The sequence below is a fragment of the Hippocampus guttulatus genome, chromosome 1 (assembly GCF_054856545.1).
Source record: "Hippocampus guttulatus isolate MCC_2025c chromosome 1, RoL_Hgut_1.0, whole genome shotgun sequence".
Lineage (NCBI taxonomy): Eukaryota > Metazoa > Chordata > Actinopteri > Syngnathiformes > Syngnathidae > Hippocampus > Hippocampus guttulatus.
In genome coordinates, this window is record NC_141261.1 from 13,851,116 (window position 1) to 13,869,550 (window position 18,435).

The 18,435-nt window shown below is 44.3% G+C and overlaps 1 protein-coding gene across 3 annotated transcripts in view; it reads left to right on the forward strand.

Annotated features, from left to right (window-relative positions):
• Nucleotides 1-18,435, forward strand: part of dmd (dystrophin) — a 137,805-nt gene that overhangs the window by 116,583 nt on the left and 2,787 nt on the right. For all 3 annotated transcript variants that reach the window (XM_086111300.1, XM_086111318.1, XM_086111308.1), the window contains 14 exons: nt 510-584; nt 721-922; nt 1,000-1,085; nt 2,274-2,431; nt 3,050-3,216; nt 6,001-6,112; nt 6,951-7,087; nt 9,633-9,671; nt 10,518-10,583; nt 15,302-15,367; nt 16,091-16,249; nt 16,427-16,670; nt 17,641-17,755; nt 18,332-18,421. In XM_086111300.1, coding sequence (XP_085967426.1) covers nt 510-584; nt 721-922; nt 1,000-1,085; nt 2,274-2,431; nt 3,050-3,216; nt 6,001-6,112; nt 6,951-7,087; nt 9,633-9,671; nt 10,518-10,583; nt 15,302-15,367; nt 16,091-16,249; nt 16,427-16,670; nt 17,641-17,755; nt 18,332-18,421 — 1,716 coding nt within the window. The remainder of the gene's footprint in view (nt 1-509; nt 585-720; nt 923-999; nt 1,086-2,273; nt 2,432-3,049; nt 3,217-6,000; nt 6,113-6,950; nt 7,088-9,632; nt 9,672-10,517; nt 10,584-15,301; nt 15,368-16,090; nt 16,250-16,426; nt 16,671-17,640; nt 17,756-18,331; nt 18,422-18,435) is intronic.

The window sequence follows — 18,435 nt, forward strand, 5'->3', positions numbered from 1 at the left end:
TTGTGGAAATGCTGAAATCTTTGAAAAAGGTTTGTGCAAGTCGGCGTGTTGTTGCTGAACTGATCATTCGAATCAAATATTCAAAAACAAGTCTTGTCATCCAGTATGCTCAAATGTAGCGTGTAACTTTTTCGTTATGTGGTGTCTCAGCCTGAACACTAGAGGGCACTATGTGAAACAAAACCATACAATAGATAAGGGACGAAGAAGAGTCTGGATGCTTTGTTTACCTCTGTGTATTAACTACAAAAAAAAAGGGGCAAAAACTAAGCACAGATGTCGCGGGCGGAGTTTTTATCATTTTGCACAGCGTAATTTGCACTCGGCTAACGGAGTGTTGTGATATTGTTATCAAAGTCTTCTCAGTATTATCAAAATCACAAAGAAAAATATCTGACTTATTTTCATGGAAATGTAGACTTTGCTTTATAAAAAGATGGCCTGTGTGAGCATTTTTTCCCCCCCAAATGGTGCAACGCTGTCTTTTCTGACTCATGTTTCTTTTTCAGCTGACCTGAACAATGTTCGATTCTCAGCCTACCGAACAGCCATGAAACTCAGACGCCTACAAAAGGCTTTGTGCTGTGAGTGCTCTTTTTTCCGCATATATCTCTTTTTTTTGGGACAGTTTGTCCTGGTCAAGGTCACGGTAGGTCAGGTGCCAACTCATTTTGGGTGAGTGGACGCCGGCGTTCTCACCGCCTTCTCTTTTCGTGTCAGTGGACCTGCTGAACATGCCAATGGCATGTGAAGTGTTCGACCAGCACGGCCTGAAGCAGAACGAGCAGCTACTGGACATCTCCCAGCTGGTGGCCTGTCTAACCAGCCTGTATCAGCGGCTGGAGCAGAGTCATGCACACCTGGTCAGTGTGCCTCTGTGCGTCGACATGTGCCTCAACTGGCTACTCAACGTCTACGACACGTAGGTGCACATGGAGTTGCTCGCTTCTTTGAAGCCGTGACAGACTTTTCAGTTTTCCCGCTTTTGTTCTTCAACAGAGGTCGCAGTGGAAAGATCCGCACCCTGTCCTTCAAAACTGGAATCATCTCGCTCTGCAAGGCCCACCTGGAAGATAAATACAGATGTAAGTCGAATTCACCCTCGAGTATCAGCACGAAAAATTGTTGGCTCTGAATCGCGTAGAAAGCTTGCAAATACTAAGTACCGTATTTTCCACACTACAAGGTGCACCGGATTATGAGGGGCACCTTCAATCAATGGCTTATTTTGTCATTTTTGTCATACATTGGGCGCACTGCATTAGAAGACGCAATCTACAATGCCTCCACTAGATGGAGCTATGCTCAAGAAATACCAACAAAACGATCAGATGTCAGTAAAATGTATTTAATAAAGCAGCGACACAGTTCAATTAACCAACAGCAAGTTATAACATTGACTCGTTAACGTCAACTCTTGCCGCTGCTCTATTTCCGTGTTCAACTGCGAAACCGATCGCCTTAATTAAGTTTGAACTCTGCATTGTCAGCATGTTTCGAGCTAGGAGCCATTTTGGGGTCAGAATATTACCATAATGACCATACACAAGGTGCATCTGATTTTAAGGCGCGCTGTGAGCTTTTAAGAAAATAGAAGGCTTTTAGTGCCAAAAATACGATAATGCCAAAAAAATAATAAAAAATTCTGAAAGCGAATCTTTTCTCCTCTATTGCCGTCACTAAAACATCGATATCGAAAAGATGTTGCACATCGTAAAACGCTTCCAAGGCAGACAGAATCCATTAAGTTGATTACAAATAAAAAAAAAAAAAGAATAGATATGGTGGAAACCCAACTACAGCAAACCTCATCATTGAGGGACTGGTAATTGATTGACTTTTTCCTCATCGTTTTAATGCTGAAACGACAAGCGCAATGTCGTCTTCTCGCAGGCAACACAACACGTGTCACCTGTGCTAGCACACGAGCAAAATGTCTGGGATGAAAAACTCACTGGCGTTGGTTTAGACTTGTACATCAAAGCATGTTACCGTAGTTTTGCCGACATTGAGAATTTATTGACTAAAAAAAGCTAAATATAACTGAAAAAATAAACAGGTCTCATAGGCCATGGATGTGCAAGATCTCGCTTCTTCAAATCTGTTGCATCGTCATTGTTAAGGCTGTCAAAAAAAACAAGGCTTTTAGTCCAGAGACAGAGTGTTTGTACTTTTTTTTTTACTTCCCACCATGGGGGAAGTAGACGCAAAATATTTGTTTGGCGAAGCCCTAAAATATAGCACAAGTACTGAATTGGTTCCCCCTTTGACAGTCTTGTTCAGGCAGGTTGCGAGTGCCACCGGTTTCTGTGATCAGCGTCGCCTCGGTCTTCTCCTCCACGACTCCATTCAGATCCCACGGCAACTTGGCGAGGTGGCCTCCTTTGGCGGCTCCAACATTGAGCCCTCTGTGCGAAGCTGCTTCCAGTTTGTAAGTGCCACCCATTTGCTGAGAGTTGCTACCGTTGGTTGCCTGTCTGCAGTATTTGGGCCACAAACCGCGGCAGCAAATGCAGTGCACTCGTTCTCGCCTGACCCACCTGTTGTATTTATATAAATACAGACAAACACACATTTCCTCTCAATGTCGATATTTTTCTAAATTATTTTTATATTTATTTAGTTTTTATTAATTTTATATATATATACAGTATATATATATATATATATATATATATATATATATATATTAAAAAATTGTGCCATCTCTTCTAATGTCATTCAGTATCCTCCAAATTCATTTCATATTATTCTTATCATTTAATTTCTTCTGTCAGGACTCATTTTGATTAACCCTTATAATATATGAGTTAACTTGCTTTTGTATTTGTTTCACATTCATATTCATTTGTTTTCAGTCACATAAACTCTCTCTGTCGTGCATTTTCAATCACAATATAAATCTCTTAAAGGTGATTTTCTGTCTCGAGGTCCTCCAGACTGCAATAAATATCGCAGGTTCCTGTTTCCTGCCAAAGCCACGTCATCAGCATGTCATCATCATCAGATGATACCGTAGACTCAAAATTCCTCCTTTGACCCCGTCCAGGCTAACAATAAGCCAGAACTGGAGGCTGCCATGTTCCTGGACTGGATGCGTTTGGAACCTCAGTCCATGGTCTGGCTGCCCGTGTTGCACCGCGTGGCTGCCGCCGAGACCGCCAAACACCAGGCCAAGTGCAACATCTGCAAGGAGTGTCCCATCATCGGCTTCAGGTCGGTACAATGTGTCTTGCGAACATGCGTGCGAGCGGACGTGGTGGCAAATTTTGGGGTGGCTCATCACTTTTGCTTCAAAAAGGGCAGTAAAGACATTTGAATGAAATTACCGGTCATTTAGTTTTCACTGAAGCCTAAATTGAAACAAAATGAGACTAATGCTCTTGTCTCTGTGTATGCTTGAGTACTGGGCGTGAAGCTGTAATAGCACCCGGTGGTCTCATCGCTACACTCTTCATCATGTGCCAGCTGCCCTGTTTTTTAAATGACCGAATGTATTCCTTTCATACCTCATTAATCTTTATTTCTGCAACAGTCAGATTAATGGTTGGAGAGAAAATGTCACCGGTCTCCCTGTTTTGTTTCCTTGTTCGATGTCATTTTAACTTTATTCCTTACACCAGTGGTCCCCAATCCCCGGGTCGCGGGCCGATACCGGTCCGCGGGTCATTTGGTTCCGGGCCGCACAGAAAGAATAAATAACTTGCATTACTTCCGTTTTATTTATATTGGAATATGAAAGATGTTTTATTTTGAAAATGTACCAGATTCTCTGTTACATACGTCTACAGTACAGTATGTCACTCTTAATCCAGGCGCGTTTCTCTGTCACGTGATTGGTTACCGCTAAAATGAAACCCAGGAGCTAGCAAAATGAGTAAAAAAAAAACCCAAACCAAACGTCTTTGGAAAGTTTCTTTGGGAAGGGGGAAAAGCCCAGCCAGGAGGCAGAAGCAAACGACTTCCAAGAAAAAGAATTTAAACGACAGTATCAGGAGTCCGACTTAAAATACGGATTGATCTCAACGGGAAATTCCCATGCACCAAGCCCACTATACATAATATGCAGCGATGGTGAGTCGTATTTTCCCTGCACTTTGTATTTGCCGTGTATCGTATTTTGAAGGCACGTTTAAATGTTACCATAGTGACCAGAGGGGGTTGCGGCCAGATAGGACATTCCTCCTCTCATGATTCGTGTTTATTATTATGTTTAGCAAATACCATGCAGGTCATATAATACCTTTTTGTTGAATTTATCCGTCCCTGAAAATACTGTCTTACGGTCCGTGGGGCAAAAAAGGTTGAGGACCGCTGCCTGACACCACCTACGCATTGGACACCAGTGATGTCGGTAACGCTTCACGAGCCAACACATTAGTCCAAACTGGACATTTTCCAGTCATGACCAATCCAAAGTGTGACTGTTTTCATGAAAACGAATCAGACTTCAGTGACTATGAAAATATCACAATTGGTTACTTCACAGAAGCTAACGTGAACTTGACTGTGCCGTCAGTATTTCAAAGAGTAGCCCCCCCCCTGCCCCCCCCCCCCCCCCCCCAGCCATGGTGACCTCTCGGCTGTATTGCGCATGCAACCAAGCTAAGAGTTTATGAATCCTAAAATACAGGAGGACATTTGATTCCTACCACCATTGTACTTCCCAAAAGCATTCAATAATTAAGTGTGCATGACGGAACACGTTAAGAAAGGGAAACTCTCGGATTTGCAGCTTGAATAGAGTTGAGGCATCGTGGCGGTCTTTAACTTCACATTCCCGTCACCGACGCATCGTGACACGTTTTCAGCCTTTGTGTCAGCTAAAAACAACAGCGCGCACTGTGCTGTCAACAGAGTCTTCAGCAACTCAATAACACGACACCCCCCCCCCCCCCTCCACCCCGCCACAGAATGCATTCAAGCTTCGGAGAACGTCCCAAAAGATTTTTTTTTAAATAGAAATACTTCTAAAAATCCAAAAGGTCATCTTTATTTTTAATAACATAATTTTTTTAATAATAATAATAATTTTATTTATAAGCGCCTTTCAAGACACTCAAGGACACTTTACAATAACAAAAAACACAAAACAATACGGGTTGAGCAGCGCGTTTTATTCGTAAATATCAGTTAAAAATGCACTTCCAGTCAAGTGGCGAAACTGTTCTCATTTTTATGTGAAGCAGGTTTGACAGTATTTGCTGTAACTATTGAAGTAACGTCAGCAATTTAACTTAGTTACTTTTAAAATCAAGTCATCGGTAAAGTAACTGTTACCTTTTCAAGGTAACTGCGGCAGCACTGGGGCACACACGTGCTAAAGTTAGCATGTCTGCATGCAAAGGCCAATTTAGCGCAGACATCTCTACTCTGTCACATTGCGATCGTACAAAAATTGTCTCTGAATTAAAAGGATCAGACAATTATGATTTTCACGACAAGAAGAAACACGAAGGGCACTTTTAATTCTTATTGGGCATTGACATTTGTTAGACCAGCTATTGGCTAATCAATGGACAAGGTTTAGATTTGGAGCCTGGCCATCGATTAACTAGTCGATGTAACTTGACCCTCACCATTTCAACCGTCTTAAGTCAATATATAACAAAGTCCTTTTCTGTTGTGACTGTCAGTTACTTTTAAAAGACATTTGAATGTTTGTAAGTCAAGTGAGCCAGCAACATTGTTTGTGCGTCCATTAGAATAACCGCAAAGCCATTTTTTATTCTTTGATCCAATGAAGTTGTGAGCCTGCTCTCCCATCTTTCCCGAATACATTTTCATCCATTTTAACGACGAGCTTAAAGGCCAGGGAATAAATTGCTCTCTGGGTTTTTGTTGGAAAATCTTGTAACGACTGCAGGGCCATACGTTTGCTTCTCGTCACCGGTTGAGTGTGTCTCTCTTGGTTGCTTATTGTTGTCCCCCATCTCCTACACATTTTAAATTTTAATTATTATTTTTTTTCCCCTCCCCCTTGGTTCTCTCCCAATGCAGATACCGCAGTCTGAAACACTTCAACTATGACATTTGCCAAAGCTGCTTCTTCTCCGGTCGCGTCGCCAAGGGACACAAGATGCAGTACCCGATGGTGGAGTACTGCACCCCGGTATGAGTGCATCTATATTCACTCTATGCAATTAAAACGTCATGCATACTGGGTGCCCGACTCTCTGAAAAATACGCCGCGCCGCTCGCTGTTCTGAAAATCCTCGTCCTACTCATGTGTGCAATTAGCAAGGCTCGGCTTTACTGATAGCACGATGCTATTCCTTGATAGCAACAGGATATTTTCTTCCACAGGCAAGCCTTGGAAACTGAAGTCTCCCTATAATTGTAGTTAATAGCCCAATTGAAAGCAACAACCTCATTAGGACGAAACAGTTTTCCCAAAATCTCTTCATTGCACCTTTGAAAGTTGTTTTTATTGAATGCATACTGAGAACCAAGTGTAGAAATGTAACGTAAGTCACTGAGCGCCCTTTTAGCCAGACCCCCAAAAATAGCAAAACTAAAATGGTGGAAAACAGTTTCATGCTGTATGTCCCCTAATGAGTTCGTGTGGAAGCTCACGACGTCTTTAGACTAAAGAAATAAATGGAGGAGAATAATGCTGGTTAATACTCTTGATTACAGTGTCAACTAAATCTGGATGACGTTGGGGCAATGTGGCGTGGCGCTTCGTAAGTGCCCCAATCTTCTCACGAAGGCTCTGTGACAGATGAGTCATTATTTTTCCATCCATGTTTGGGGATTTAATCCCCTTGCAGGAAAAAAAAATTCAATATTTCAAAAATGATAAGCATCCTAAGAAAATGAGTGGCTCATCCTTAGCCAGCCAGTCATTTATTTTGTTTGAGTATCTGGGAAATGAAAATGCCAATGCAATGACACACCACGTTGTTAATCATTGTTGAAAAAGATCCATTTTTTTTCTTCCCCTCCAGACGACATCCGGCGAGGACGTCAGGGATTTTGCCAAGGTGCTGAAGAACAAATTCAGAACAAAGCGCTACTTTACCAAACACCCCCGTATGGGCTACTTACCTGTCCAGACCATCCTGGAAGGTGACAACATGGAAACGTGAGTCTTTTGTTTTGAAAAAAAAAAAAGCCCAGCGCATTTTCCATTGTGACTGAATCTGTTTATCAAATTTCAGTGGTGCTACAAATACAAGTTCATTTTTTTTCCCCTCGTGACCACGCTCGTAACACACACCGAAAGTTTCTCTGCAAGTCATGAAGGGAGAAAAGAGGGGCAAAGTAAGAGCAGTGACGGAACTCTTAACAAGAAAAATAGCACTTTATTTTGTACTTTGTGAAAAAAAAAAAGACCCTTACATAATGTTTTTTTTTTTTAAATGCACACACACTGAAGTATGTCCCGGAGCAATTCAATCTCAACCGTGACCCTTTCCACCCCCCCCCCCCCCCAAAAATATAAATATATACCGGTATATATATATATATATTTTTTTTCCTGTTTTAATTTTATCTTTGAATTTTTTTGGGGGGGGGGGTAGGGGATGCTCCCGCCCCCATCAGTTTGTCATCCTCTTTTGAAGAATTTTGTTTTAAAAATGTTGACCTTTTTCCCCGCAATGCATTTCAATTCTACGTGGCTTTTCGCCTTTCCTGGGCCAGCCCAGTCTATTTCCCACGAAGAGCGGCGAGTAGCTGTTTTTCACTGAGGGATAGTGTATGCCAATGTCGTATTTTATGGCTCGCGCTGTGCTATAGAATCCGTTAAGCCTTTTTGTGTTGAAAAATCCCAAGTTCACAAGAAAATGCCGGCGTCCGGCTCGAGCTTTATTCCTTGAAAGAGTTCAAAGCCCGAAATAATCTTGCGAGAAAATTAGATTTCTCTCAGGCAATACACACTCCTTGAAACTCTTTAAGGCGGCGATGAACACGCCGAATATAAGCCAGTGTGGGCTTCTCCTCTCTGTGGTCACACTGACAGGTCTTTTAGCAAAAGAATCATATTGCATCGCTATCACTGCTCACATTTTTGGTCTTCTTTTAGAATAGTGTCACGTGTACCTGTACATCACCTGTGTGTTTTCCCGCATTCATCGAACAGGTCGTCTGGGAACTATATGGATAATGCTAATGGCTACTCACTTCCCCGTTGACTGTATTTGTGTTGCATTCTGAGTGAGGCACTACTTGTCGTCAAAGACCTGTTCATACTGGTGGTCCATCCTGGAGTGACTTATCAAAAATGCCCTAAACAGAGCAATAGAGATCTCTATCAAGTTGGGGGGGGGGAACTTTTCAGATGTCTATCTTAGGCGGCTGGTGAAAGTCAAGCCTCTTCTTTCTCAAGAGCACTTTGAAACAGTCATTCATGCCTTCGTCACGTCCCGCCTGGATTACTGTAATGTACTTAACTTTGGAGTCAGCCAGTCCTCCATGAAGCGTCTCCAGTTGGGCCAGAATGCTGCTGCTCACCTCTTGACTGGTACTCGTAAGAGGATCACATAACTTGTACTTTGGCCTCCCTTCACTGGCTCCCCAAACATTTTTGAGTTCTTTTTAAGATTTAGTATTTGTTTTTGAAACTTGAAATGGCCTCGCCCCACCTTACCTCACTCCGCTCCGATGCCCCTGCCCGGTGCCTCAGGTCTGCGGACCCGACACCATTAGTGGTGCGGAGGCTCAGAGGGGCTGGAGCCTTTTCCGTTGCCCGGCCCTCTCTTTGGAATGACCTCCCGCTGAACGTTTGGCAAGCCTCCTCGCTGCCCATTTTTAAAACTCATCTTAAAAGTCATTTTTATTGTTTGGCTTTTGACTCCGAATGAGACTTGTTGTGCTTTCTACTGTCTTCATTCTGAATGGTTTCTTGCTGTGGGAATTCTTTTTGCTCCATGTACAGCACTTTGTACACAGTGGTGGTTGTTTTCAAGAAATACACTTGAGTTGAGTTAGGTGTGCCCAGGGCAGGCTGCAGGATAGCTCGATATTATACAGAAGAAAAAGACACCGCACACGTTCCACCTTTTCATCCCACAAAATATTCTCAACCTTTTGTAATTTCGTCTTGGAGCAGCCTGATACCTGCCAACATTTTGATGAAGTGTGGCTGTCAAGTAATTCAGTCGTGATGCAAACCAGATGGTGACGCACACAGTGTCATTAACGTTGCATTGTCGTTTACGTTTTATAAAGATGACCGTAATCAAACCTGCAGCGGTACTAAAAGCGTTTTTCGATGAGGGGGCGTCCGTTCGCAATGACGGTGTCATTCCTTTGATGTTGACATGACTTGAATTTGTATGGAAGAGAGCCCGGGGCGGAGCCTCGATCATGAACCTACTCTCATGCAATATTAAACTCATAATTCCCATAAATATGTGCATGAAAAGCACGTCTAGGTCATGAATATAAAAAAAAGTAAAGATCTTACTTTTACATTTGGCTTGTACGTTGGGGATAGACTCCTTTCGCATCGTATATTAATTCTCGCAATGGCAAAAAGATCACATCTCTGTCCGTTGAAATACGGTTTCAACGCAGCTTATTGGTGGATTTGTCAGTCTGCTCCCATCATGCCTTGCTGGGCATGGCCTTCCACCGCCAGCTGTCATCTCATGATTTTGATTTTTTTTTTTTTTTCTGTGTTGCAGCCCCATCACATTGATCAACTTCTGGCCCGTGGACCATGCGTAAGTACCTTTTCTGGGTCTGAATCTGCCACCATAGTAGATTAGCTAGATCAGTGTTTCCCGGGCATCCTGAGCCGAGGCACAACGCCATTCATAGAACTTTAAAAATTGAAACAAAAAGTAAACTTACATGTTTAAATCCGCAGTCTGTAGTCTTGAAGCTGCTCGCAAGCTTTGAACAAAGCGCAAAGAAACGCCCCAAGCTCACAAAAGCGCGTGCACGGCGCTACGCTAAGGCAGCTACACTAAGAATCAGAATCAGAATCAGAATCATCTTTATTGGCCAAGTATGTAGAACACACAAGGAATTTGTCTCCGGTATAACACGCTGCATTAGTATCATCGTAAACAACAAATCATTGAACCATTTTAGAGTAACCAGTAGCAGTATTTGTAGTACAAGAAGGCAGCTACATCGCTAGCATAACTCATTTATGACGGAGTACAGTATTGTCAAAAATGAAGTGTTACCGGGTCGACATTGTGTTTTTGGAGGGGAATGTATAATCAGTTAAAAACAGAAGAGAGCAAATCAATTTACCTGATTACGTTAGCGCCGGTGATTGCAGCCAACAAACTCTAATCATCTCACACTGTACCAAGGAAGTAACTAATCCATATGAATTTGTTGTCATGAAAGGTCGTTTCGAGTGAGAGCTTAATTTTTCAAGGACAAAAAAAAGGGCTGCATCCTGGTTCCAAGTCCTCGGAGGAGGCTGACTCTTATTTTCCGCCGCGACGTGCCGAGGCTGCTCTTGTTTGAGCTCCCGCAGCGGATGGATTCATGAGTCTCCCGGTTGCATTTCACAATGCCCCTGTCTTCTCTGTTTTTAATTTTTCCGGCAGGCCCGGCACATCCCCTCAGCTCTCGCATGACGACACACACACTCGGATCGAGCACTACGCCAACCGGTAACACACACGCACACACAAACACATACGCAGTCAGAAATCTGCTGCTGCGCGCAGCCTTGTGAGTCTTGGCACAAAATGGCTCCTCCAGAGAGCTCTCCGAGACCCAGAAACATGTTGATTGATGTGGTTTGGAAGCATCATCATTTTGGAGAAATAATAAAGTGCTGCACACTTGTTCTTGCAAGGGGGATGCGCCTCCTTCCCCTCCCCCATCCCACCTATGTAGCACACATGGGATGAACTGCCCCGATTCTTCTGTGACGCAGTGCTTGTCCAAGTCGCAGTCCGCATCGTTTGACTTTGTGAATCTAAAAGTTGTGTCGAGGCACCTTTGAACGAGTTTTTCGGAGTTTAATTCATTCGTGGTCCCATTTGGCTGAGGGTTCTATCGGGTCATCGTGAGTCAGGATTTAACCTGACGCGCACACACACACAAAAAGCGCTCACAGCGCGGCAAAAAGGTCAGTGGTGACTGATCAGATTAAGTGGATATAATTTGAAATATTGAATATGAAAAAAAGCAAAAACATGTTGATTTCATCGTATTTAGGACATTTGTACCGGCCCGGTCTTAAAAGAACTTCAGGTGACTTGATACACTCATGTCGTGGACCCAGGCCACTGTAAATGCAGACCCCGTCAGTTCCTCTTCTCTGTACTTGATAGCCTTTTAAGAGTGACACCATCTTACATCGACCGCGATCAATACGTTACCAATGACTCATGGCTCGAGAAGTGCCGTCATCGTGCCGCCATGATCGATTCATTCCAAGATGGAGACTCGGGCCGCGGTGGTAAAAGCTGCTCGCCTCACGCTGGGTGTCAGCGTGGGCTCTTTCAGCCTTGGTCAATACGCCAACTCGGACAAATCCATTTATATTGTTGTCAAGTTCGGAGCCTTCTAAAGAGAGATTGGCAAGGCCCTGAGGAATATCCACTTTCGGGTCAAACAGCGGGCCGTTCGGCAAAGTCGCTGATCAGTGCGGACCGCCCGCTATTTGCCGGGTCGCGGCCACATGCCGCGTGTTGGATCCTCAACAAAGGGCTCTTGAGAAGCAGTTCTTGGTCACCACGGCTCGCAACCCGCCGTCTTCATACGCAAGCGAAACCATGGCAACTGTCACCGACGCAAATATCTTTTCATACCGGCTTCACCGGATGCGATGCATGCACGGAGGACGGCGGCTAGAAATGCTCAAAAGACGACGATGTGCAACCGCCGCAAACGCTTTGATCACATCGTGGTGGAGGAACGGTGAGCATCTTTAAGAACAATTTCAAATGTAAACGGTGCACATTCACCACATCGGCCACCAGCTTTGAAGCAACCTTCTTTGAAGTCGGTCGTGTTTTCCCGGTGCTCTGTGCTGTCATTTACCGTCCTCCTAAATACAACAAAGACTTTTTAAGCGACTTTTCAACCTTTCTTGCGGAAATCAGGCTGAGATATGATCATATCCTCCTAATGGGGGATTTTAATATCCATGTGTGCTGTCCGGAAAAAACGCTAGCAAAGGACTTCTTAAGACTTATCGACTCTTTTAATTTCGTGCAGTATGTGACCAGCCCGACACATGAACAAGGTCATATTTTAGACCTTGTCCTTGCTTATGGTCTACCGGTGTCAAATCTGGAAGTCCTTGAAAATGGGATTTCTGATCACATGGCAGTTTTATTTGACGTAGTCTTATCGCGTGCTGCTGTGAAATCTGCCGCTCCTAGTTTTAAACGCCGAATTTTTAACCCTCGCACTGCTGGTCGTTTCTCTGATGCCTTTAATAACCTTTGCGTATCCTCGTCTAACACAGAGGAACTCACCTCTTGGTTCAACTCATCATGCTGTGCCATCCTGGATTTGGTGGCTCCTTCAAAAACTGTGCTCCCAAAACCTAAACCCGAGCCATGGTTTAACGACATTACCCGCGCAGCTAGGCAGGAGTGTCGCAAAGCCGAACGCAAGTGGAAAAATGACAAATTGCATGTCTCTTATCAAATTTGGAAAGACTGCTGGCGTAACTACCAGCTCACAGTAAAAGAGGCCAAAAGAGAATATCTGTCGGACCTTATTCAAGCTAACCGTCACAACCCACGCGCACTATTTAAAACAATAGATTCTGTACTCAAACCCCCTCTGCCTACTTGCTCGGATTCTTCACCCGAGATGTGCAACAGATTCCTTCAGTTTTTCATTGGTAAGGTCTCTACAGCTAGGACTCCGGTCTCAAATACCGCATCTGACCCCTCTGTCCATGTTCCATGTTCAGCTGTGCTAAATTCTTTTGAAACTGTGTCCTTGGCGCTTTTGGAGGATGTAGTTCGCCAGACAAAGCCATCTGGCTCCCCTTGCGACTCTCTTCCCCCGCACTTCTTTCAGGAGGTTCTCCCGAGTGTTGGCGCATCAGTCTTGGATATCATCAACAGCAGCCTCTCTTCTGGTGTAGTTCCCCAACAGTTTAAACATGCTGTGGTCCAACCCTTGATCAAGAAAGCTGGCCTTGATCCAGATGTGCTGTCAAGTTTCAGGCCCATTTCCAAGCTGCCTTTCATTTCCAAAATTCTGGAAAAAGTCGTGCACATGCAGTTGAAAATTTTCTTGGATGAACGTAACATCTTGGAGGTCTTCCAGTCAGGTTTCAAGACGATGCATAGCACGGAGTCAGCCCTGTTACGCGTTTCTAATGACATCCTCCTGGCAAATGACTCTGGAGACCACGTGTGTCTAGTTTTATTGGACTTAACTGCAGCATTTGATACAGTGGATCACAGTATTCTGCTGTCTCGTTTGCAGCACTTGGTGGGCATTGGCGGCAGTGCTCTTGAGTGGTTTAGGTCCTATTTAGCTGATAGAACCTTCTGTGTCAGCCTTGGCTGCTCTGAGTCACGCACTGCTCCCCTGTCATGTGGTGTTCCACAGGGCTCAATTCTGGGGCCTCTGCTGTTCTCGCTGTATCTGCTCCCATTGGGTTCCATCTTAAGGAAACATGGTATTCCCTTCCACTGCTATGCAGATGACTGCCAGATCTATGTCCCACTGAGCAAGAAAGACGCCTTCTCATTAAGGCCACTCCTATCCTGTCTGGAAGAAATCAAAACCTGGATGGCACAAAATTTCTTGAGATTCAATGAAAAGAAGACAGAGGTGATATTGTTTGGTCCCAGTGGCCCTTGTACATTCCATCCTGTAGACTTGGGCCCCCTGTCTCCTTATCTTAAGTCAACAGTCTCAAACTTGGGCCTTAAACTGGACAGTGATTTCAAACTCGATCGGCAAATTGGTGCCGTTGTTAAATCCAGCTTCTTTCACCTTAGACAGCTGGCCAAAATAAAACCTCTCCTCTCACATGAACACTTTGAGATGGTAATTCATGCCTTTGTCACATCCCGGCTCGATTACTGCAATGCCCTTTACTTTGGAGTCAGCCAGTCCTCCATTAAGCGCCTTCAGCTGGTCCAGAATGCCGCCGCTCGCCTCTTGACTGGTACTCGTAAGAGGGAGCACATAACTCCTACTCTGGCATCCCTTCACTGGCTCCCCATTCATTTTAGAGTTATTTTCAAGATCCTCTTATTTGTTTTCAAATCTCTGAATAATCTCGCGCCACCTTACCTCTCTGAGCTCATCCGCCCCTACACACCTGCCCGGCGCCTCAGGTCTGTGGACCAGACTTTATTAGAAGTACCAAGAACTAAACTGAGGCTCAGAGGGGATCGAGCCTTTTCTGTTGCTGGTCCCTCTCTCTGGAATGACCTCCCACTAAACATTCGGCAAGCCTCCTCGCTGCCCATCTTCAAAACCCTCCTCAAAACTCACTTGTATTCTTTGGCATTCGACTCAGCATGACTTAGATTTGTTCTTGGTTTTACTGTTTGGTGCTTTCTACCGCCTTTATTACCGATTTGTCTTACTGTTTATTGTGCATGTTAAATTGCTCCATGTACAGCACTTTGTATGCAGCGATGGCTGTTTGAAAGTGCTCTATAAATACTGTTGACTTGACTTGACTTGACTTGACATCTTCCACAAGGAGAGCGCGTAAGAGTTGGATCAAACATTGACATTTACATCCCGTATTTTCCACACTAAAAAACGCACCGGATTATGAGGCGCACCTTCAATGAATGGCCTATTTTGTAATTTTTTTCCATACATTGGGTGCACCGCGTTATAAGACGCAATCTACAATGCCTCCACTAGATGGAGCTACGCTCAAGGAAACTCCAACACAACGATCAGATGTCAGTAAAACTTATTTAATAATTCTGTTGATCACCCCAATTCAAAAGCAGGTTACAGTTCCTTACATTTTTAGTCATTATTACTTTTGTCCAGTGCAAGTTATTTCTGTGGCCCGCTGTGGGTTTTTCTTTCACGAACTGAGGGGTACTGACGATTTTGTCCATGTGTAATTGATCGTAGTTTGTATTCGATTATACTGAGGTGAGAGTCAAAAAATGGAAAATAGCTTTCAAGTATGGTGACAATTGAATCACTTTCTAGTTTAGCAAAATATGAAACTCCAAATAGTAGCACTATCTTTTACGTCTTAAGAAAACAAATCCCGAATCCATTCAGGCTTTTTATTCTTTCCAACACGCTCCTTTTTGGCGTACGTTGCCGTTTTACTTTGTTTTCAGTACATCGTGGTTGTCAAGGGACACGTGAAAATACAACTTAATGGTCATGTTTGCAACTGACTGCTTTGTTTCTTCCACAGGTTAGCAGAAATGGAGAACCGTAATGGCTCTTATCTGAATGACAGTATCTCACCCAATGAGAGCATGTGAGAAACACTTTCTGTTTGCTTTGTTCTTTATTTTTGTCATCGCCCGCGGATCGGCTGGCTGCGCTTCCTCCTTTGCCCCGTCAGTTGGTTTTGGAACGACGGCCGTTCCTGCTTTAGCATCGTTTGCATGGTCCCCTCAATGCATGGGCATATTACAATTGATTTTCTTTGATGTCACTGATATTGTTTGTACGATGTGTATGAGCCAAAATTTATTCACATGACATCTGTCATTGCAATTTGCTTTATCGGCATTTGTTTGACTTCAGACATTTTTCTGTGAATTTTTTTAAAGTGTGAAATGTTTCAAATACCAGACACCAGACCTCTAGCTCATTACTCTTCTCCATTTCCCTTTTAATGACCTATTAACAAACGATTCATCGTTGAGTTCAATTTGAACTTTGTCCCATCCCCACTAGTGAAAAATGGGAACATGTGATTTTAAAAATACTAACATTTATAAATATATATATATATATATATTTTTTGTACAGAAAGTTGGAAAGATTTCCCCCCCTCCTCTACTCAGGGTATCTGAAAATGTGGCTCAGTTACCATAGCTCTGAAGCCTGAATGTGTTGACAAAGTGCTCTGCAGTCATCCAAATTGATGAGGGGTCCTCTTTTTTTAAATTTTTTTTTAGTCAAGCCCGTTTTGCTGCTTTGACGATCGCTTTATAGTTATTTTTGTGTGATTGCTGCGGATGTTTGTTTGCAGTGATGACGAGCACATGTTGATCCAACACTACTGCCAGTCTCTGAACCAAGGCTCTCCCCTCAGCCAACCCCGCAGCCCGGCCCAGATTCTCATCTCCATGGAAACAGAGGAGAAGGGAGAGTTGGAGCGGGTCCTCAATGACCTGGAGCAGGAAAACAGGTCAGCGGCACTCGCCTTTTCACCACGTCCACTTTTCCAAAAGCCCGTGGCTAACCGCCGCCAAATACCTCCCGTATCTTGGAATCGCGCCTTGTCGTCTCTCTGTCCATCTCCGTTGGACCGAGTGATCGCAATCCGAGATGACTAATGTTGTCATCGTTTCTGCCCGGGTGGCAGGAAGCTGCAAGCCGAATATGACCGTCTGAAGAAGGCGCACGACAGGAAGGGTCTCTCGCCGCTGCCGTCGCCTCCGGAAATGCTGCCGGTGTCGCCGCAGCGCGCGCGCGACGCCGAGCTCATTGCCGAGGCCAAGCTGCTGCGGCAGCACAAGGGGCGCCTGGAAGCCCGGATGCAGATCCTCGAGGACCACAACAAACAGCTGGAGTCTCAACTGCATCGATTGAGGCAGCTCCTGGAGCAGGTTCCTCACGCTCGCGCACGCGTCTCCCGCGGTCCTTGACGTGCGGTCTCCGTGCACGACTTCAAAGGGGAAGTCACCCCCCACAAATTTTCTTTGCAAGATTATGTTCTATGCACCTTCGCTCGTGGAAACACTGCATTCTGATTCATATTGCGCTTGTGGAATATGAGTTGAAGCAAAAAAAGTCCACCCCTCTTTAGCAATCTTGGGGTGCGGCCGTTTTACACTTTCTGTCGGCTGAAAATGACATCACAGTTGCTCAGGCAACGACCAACCACGGTTGACCTGTTTTTCTGAAGCTGAGCCATGATTGTCTGGAGGGGGAAAAAAAAAGAAACTCAAACCAGCTAGCTCAATGCTAACTGTGGGGGCGTGCCATAGACTGGCTAACAAAGCGGATCTGTGTCATTGTGTTGTAACCCTTGAAGCAATGGAGGTTTGAATACAAACGGTGGAGCAACACATGTAACCAGATACAGTACATTTATTATTTGTCCTCCGCGACGAACGACTCGTATTACTGAGGCCTCCCGAGGAGCTGAGAGACCCTCCATGTACACCATAGCTCTCACGAGTCCAAGGCAAGCACTTCAAAAGGAGCAGCACAATGTCCATTGAGTGGAAGCAAAAAATGTGCCCAATGTTTTCTTTTGGCTTTACTTAAATATAGTAAGAATACTTCACATTTTTGCGGGCGCGGGGAGGCAACTTTTTACCATGTTCCCGCACATTCTTCTATGATTTCATGCTTTACTTCAAGTCATACTGGCGTTTTTTTTTGGGGGGGGGGGGGGGGTTCTCAGCGCTTACTTATTTAGGACTGGAAAAAGGCACACTTCAAAAGACCTGCATTAAAAAAAATGGAAAATGCAAGCACAAAATACATCCTGTACTTTGTTCAAGCACCACTGCACTTTGCAACGCGCATTTTTATGTTTGGCCGTGTGTCTAACGCGTGTTTTGTCAACAGACGGATTCCAAGGTGAACGGCACCGCTTTGTCCTCCCCTTCCACCTCGTCTCAGCGCTCCGACTCCTCGCTGCCTCAGCTGCGCATGGCCGCCAGCCAGACCACTGACACGATGGGTGAGGAGACGCACGCTCCTGCTTGCGGCTTTTCCTTTCCAGGACGCGCCGGGATATTCAATTGTTTGTCGCTGAAATACTTTTTAACTTGGAACCTAAAAAGCACAACCCATACCACTGGACTGTCGGTTCAAACTAAAATCGGCCTGTACTTCATTTGTGGCCAAAGAATGTCATTTTTGGGGATGGCAAAGGATGTACCGTATTTTCTGCACTATAAGGCGCTACAGAATCTAACTCTACCATTTTTTTTCCCCCCTTCAAATTGTTCCTCAGTGTCGTGAATCTGATTTGAATCTTTTTTGTAATACGGATTCATTTTTTGCTTGCTTGTTAAAAGATACACCAGAAGAGGGCCTTGTTGAAAAAAGTCATTTGCATATGAAATCGCAATACAAATATTGAGCGGGAAAATGCTTCCATTTGATTATTTCTCCAAATCGTCAAGCCCCTGTCGTTTCACGATGCGCTATTATGCTTTTATGGCCGTTGGTAAAACGACAAATCAAATTCTGACTTTGTATGTACAAAAAAAAAGCTGAAAATGTCCTTCATGCACCCCCGTCGCTGTTTCAGGCGATGACGAGCTGTCCATTCCTTCCCAAGACACAAGTGGACTGGAGGAAGTGATGGAACAGCTCAACAACTCGTTTCCACACAGCCAAGGTGAAGAAGTCTGC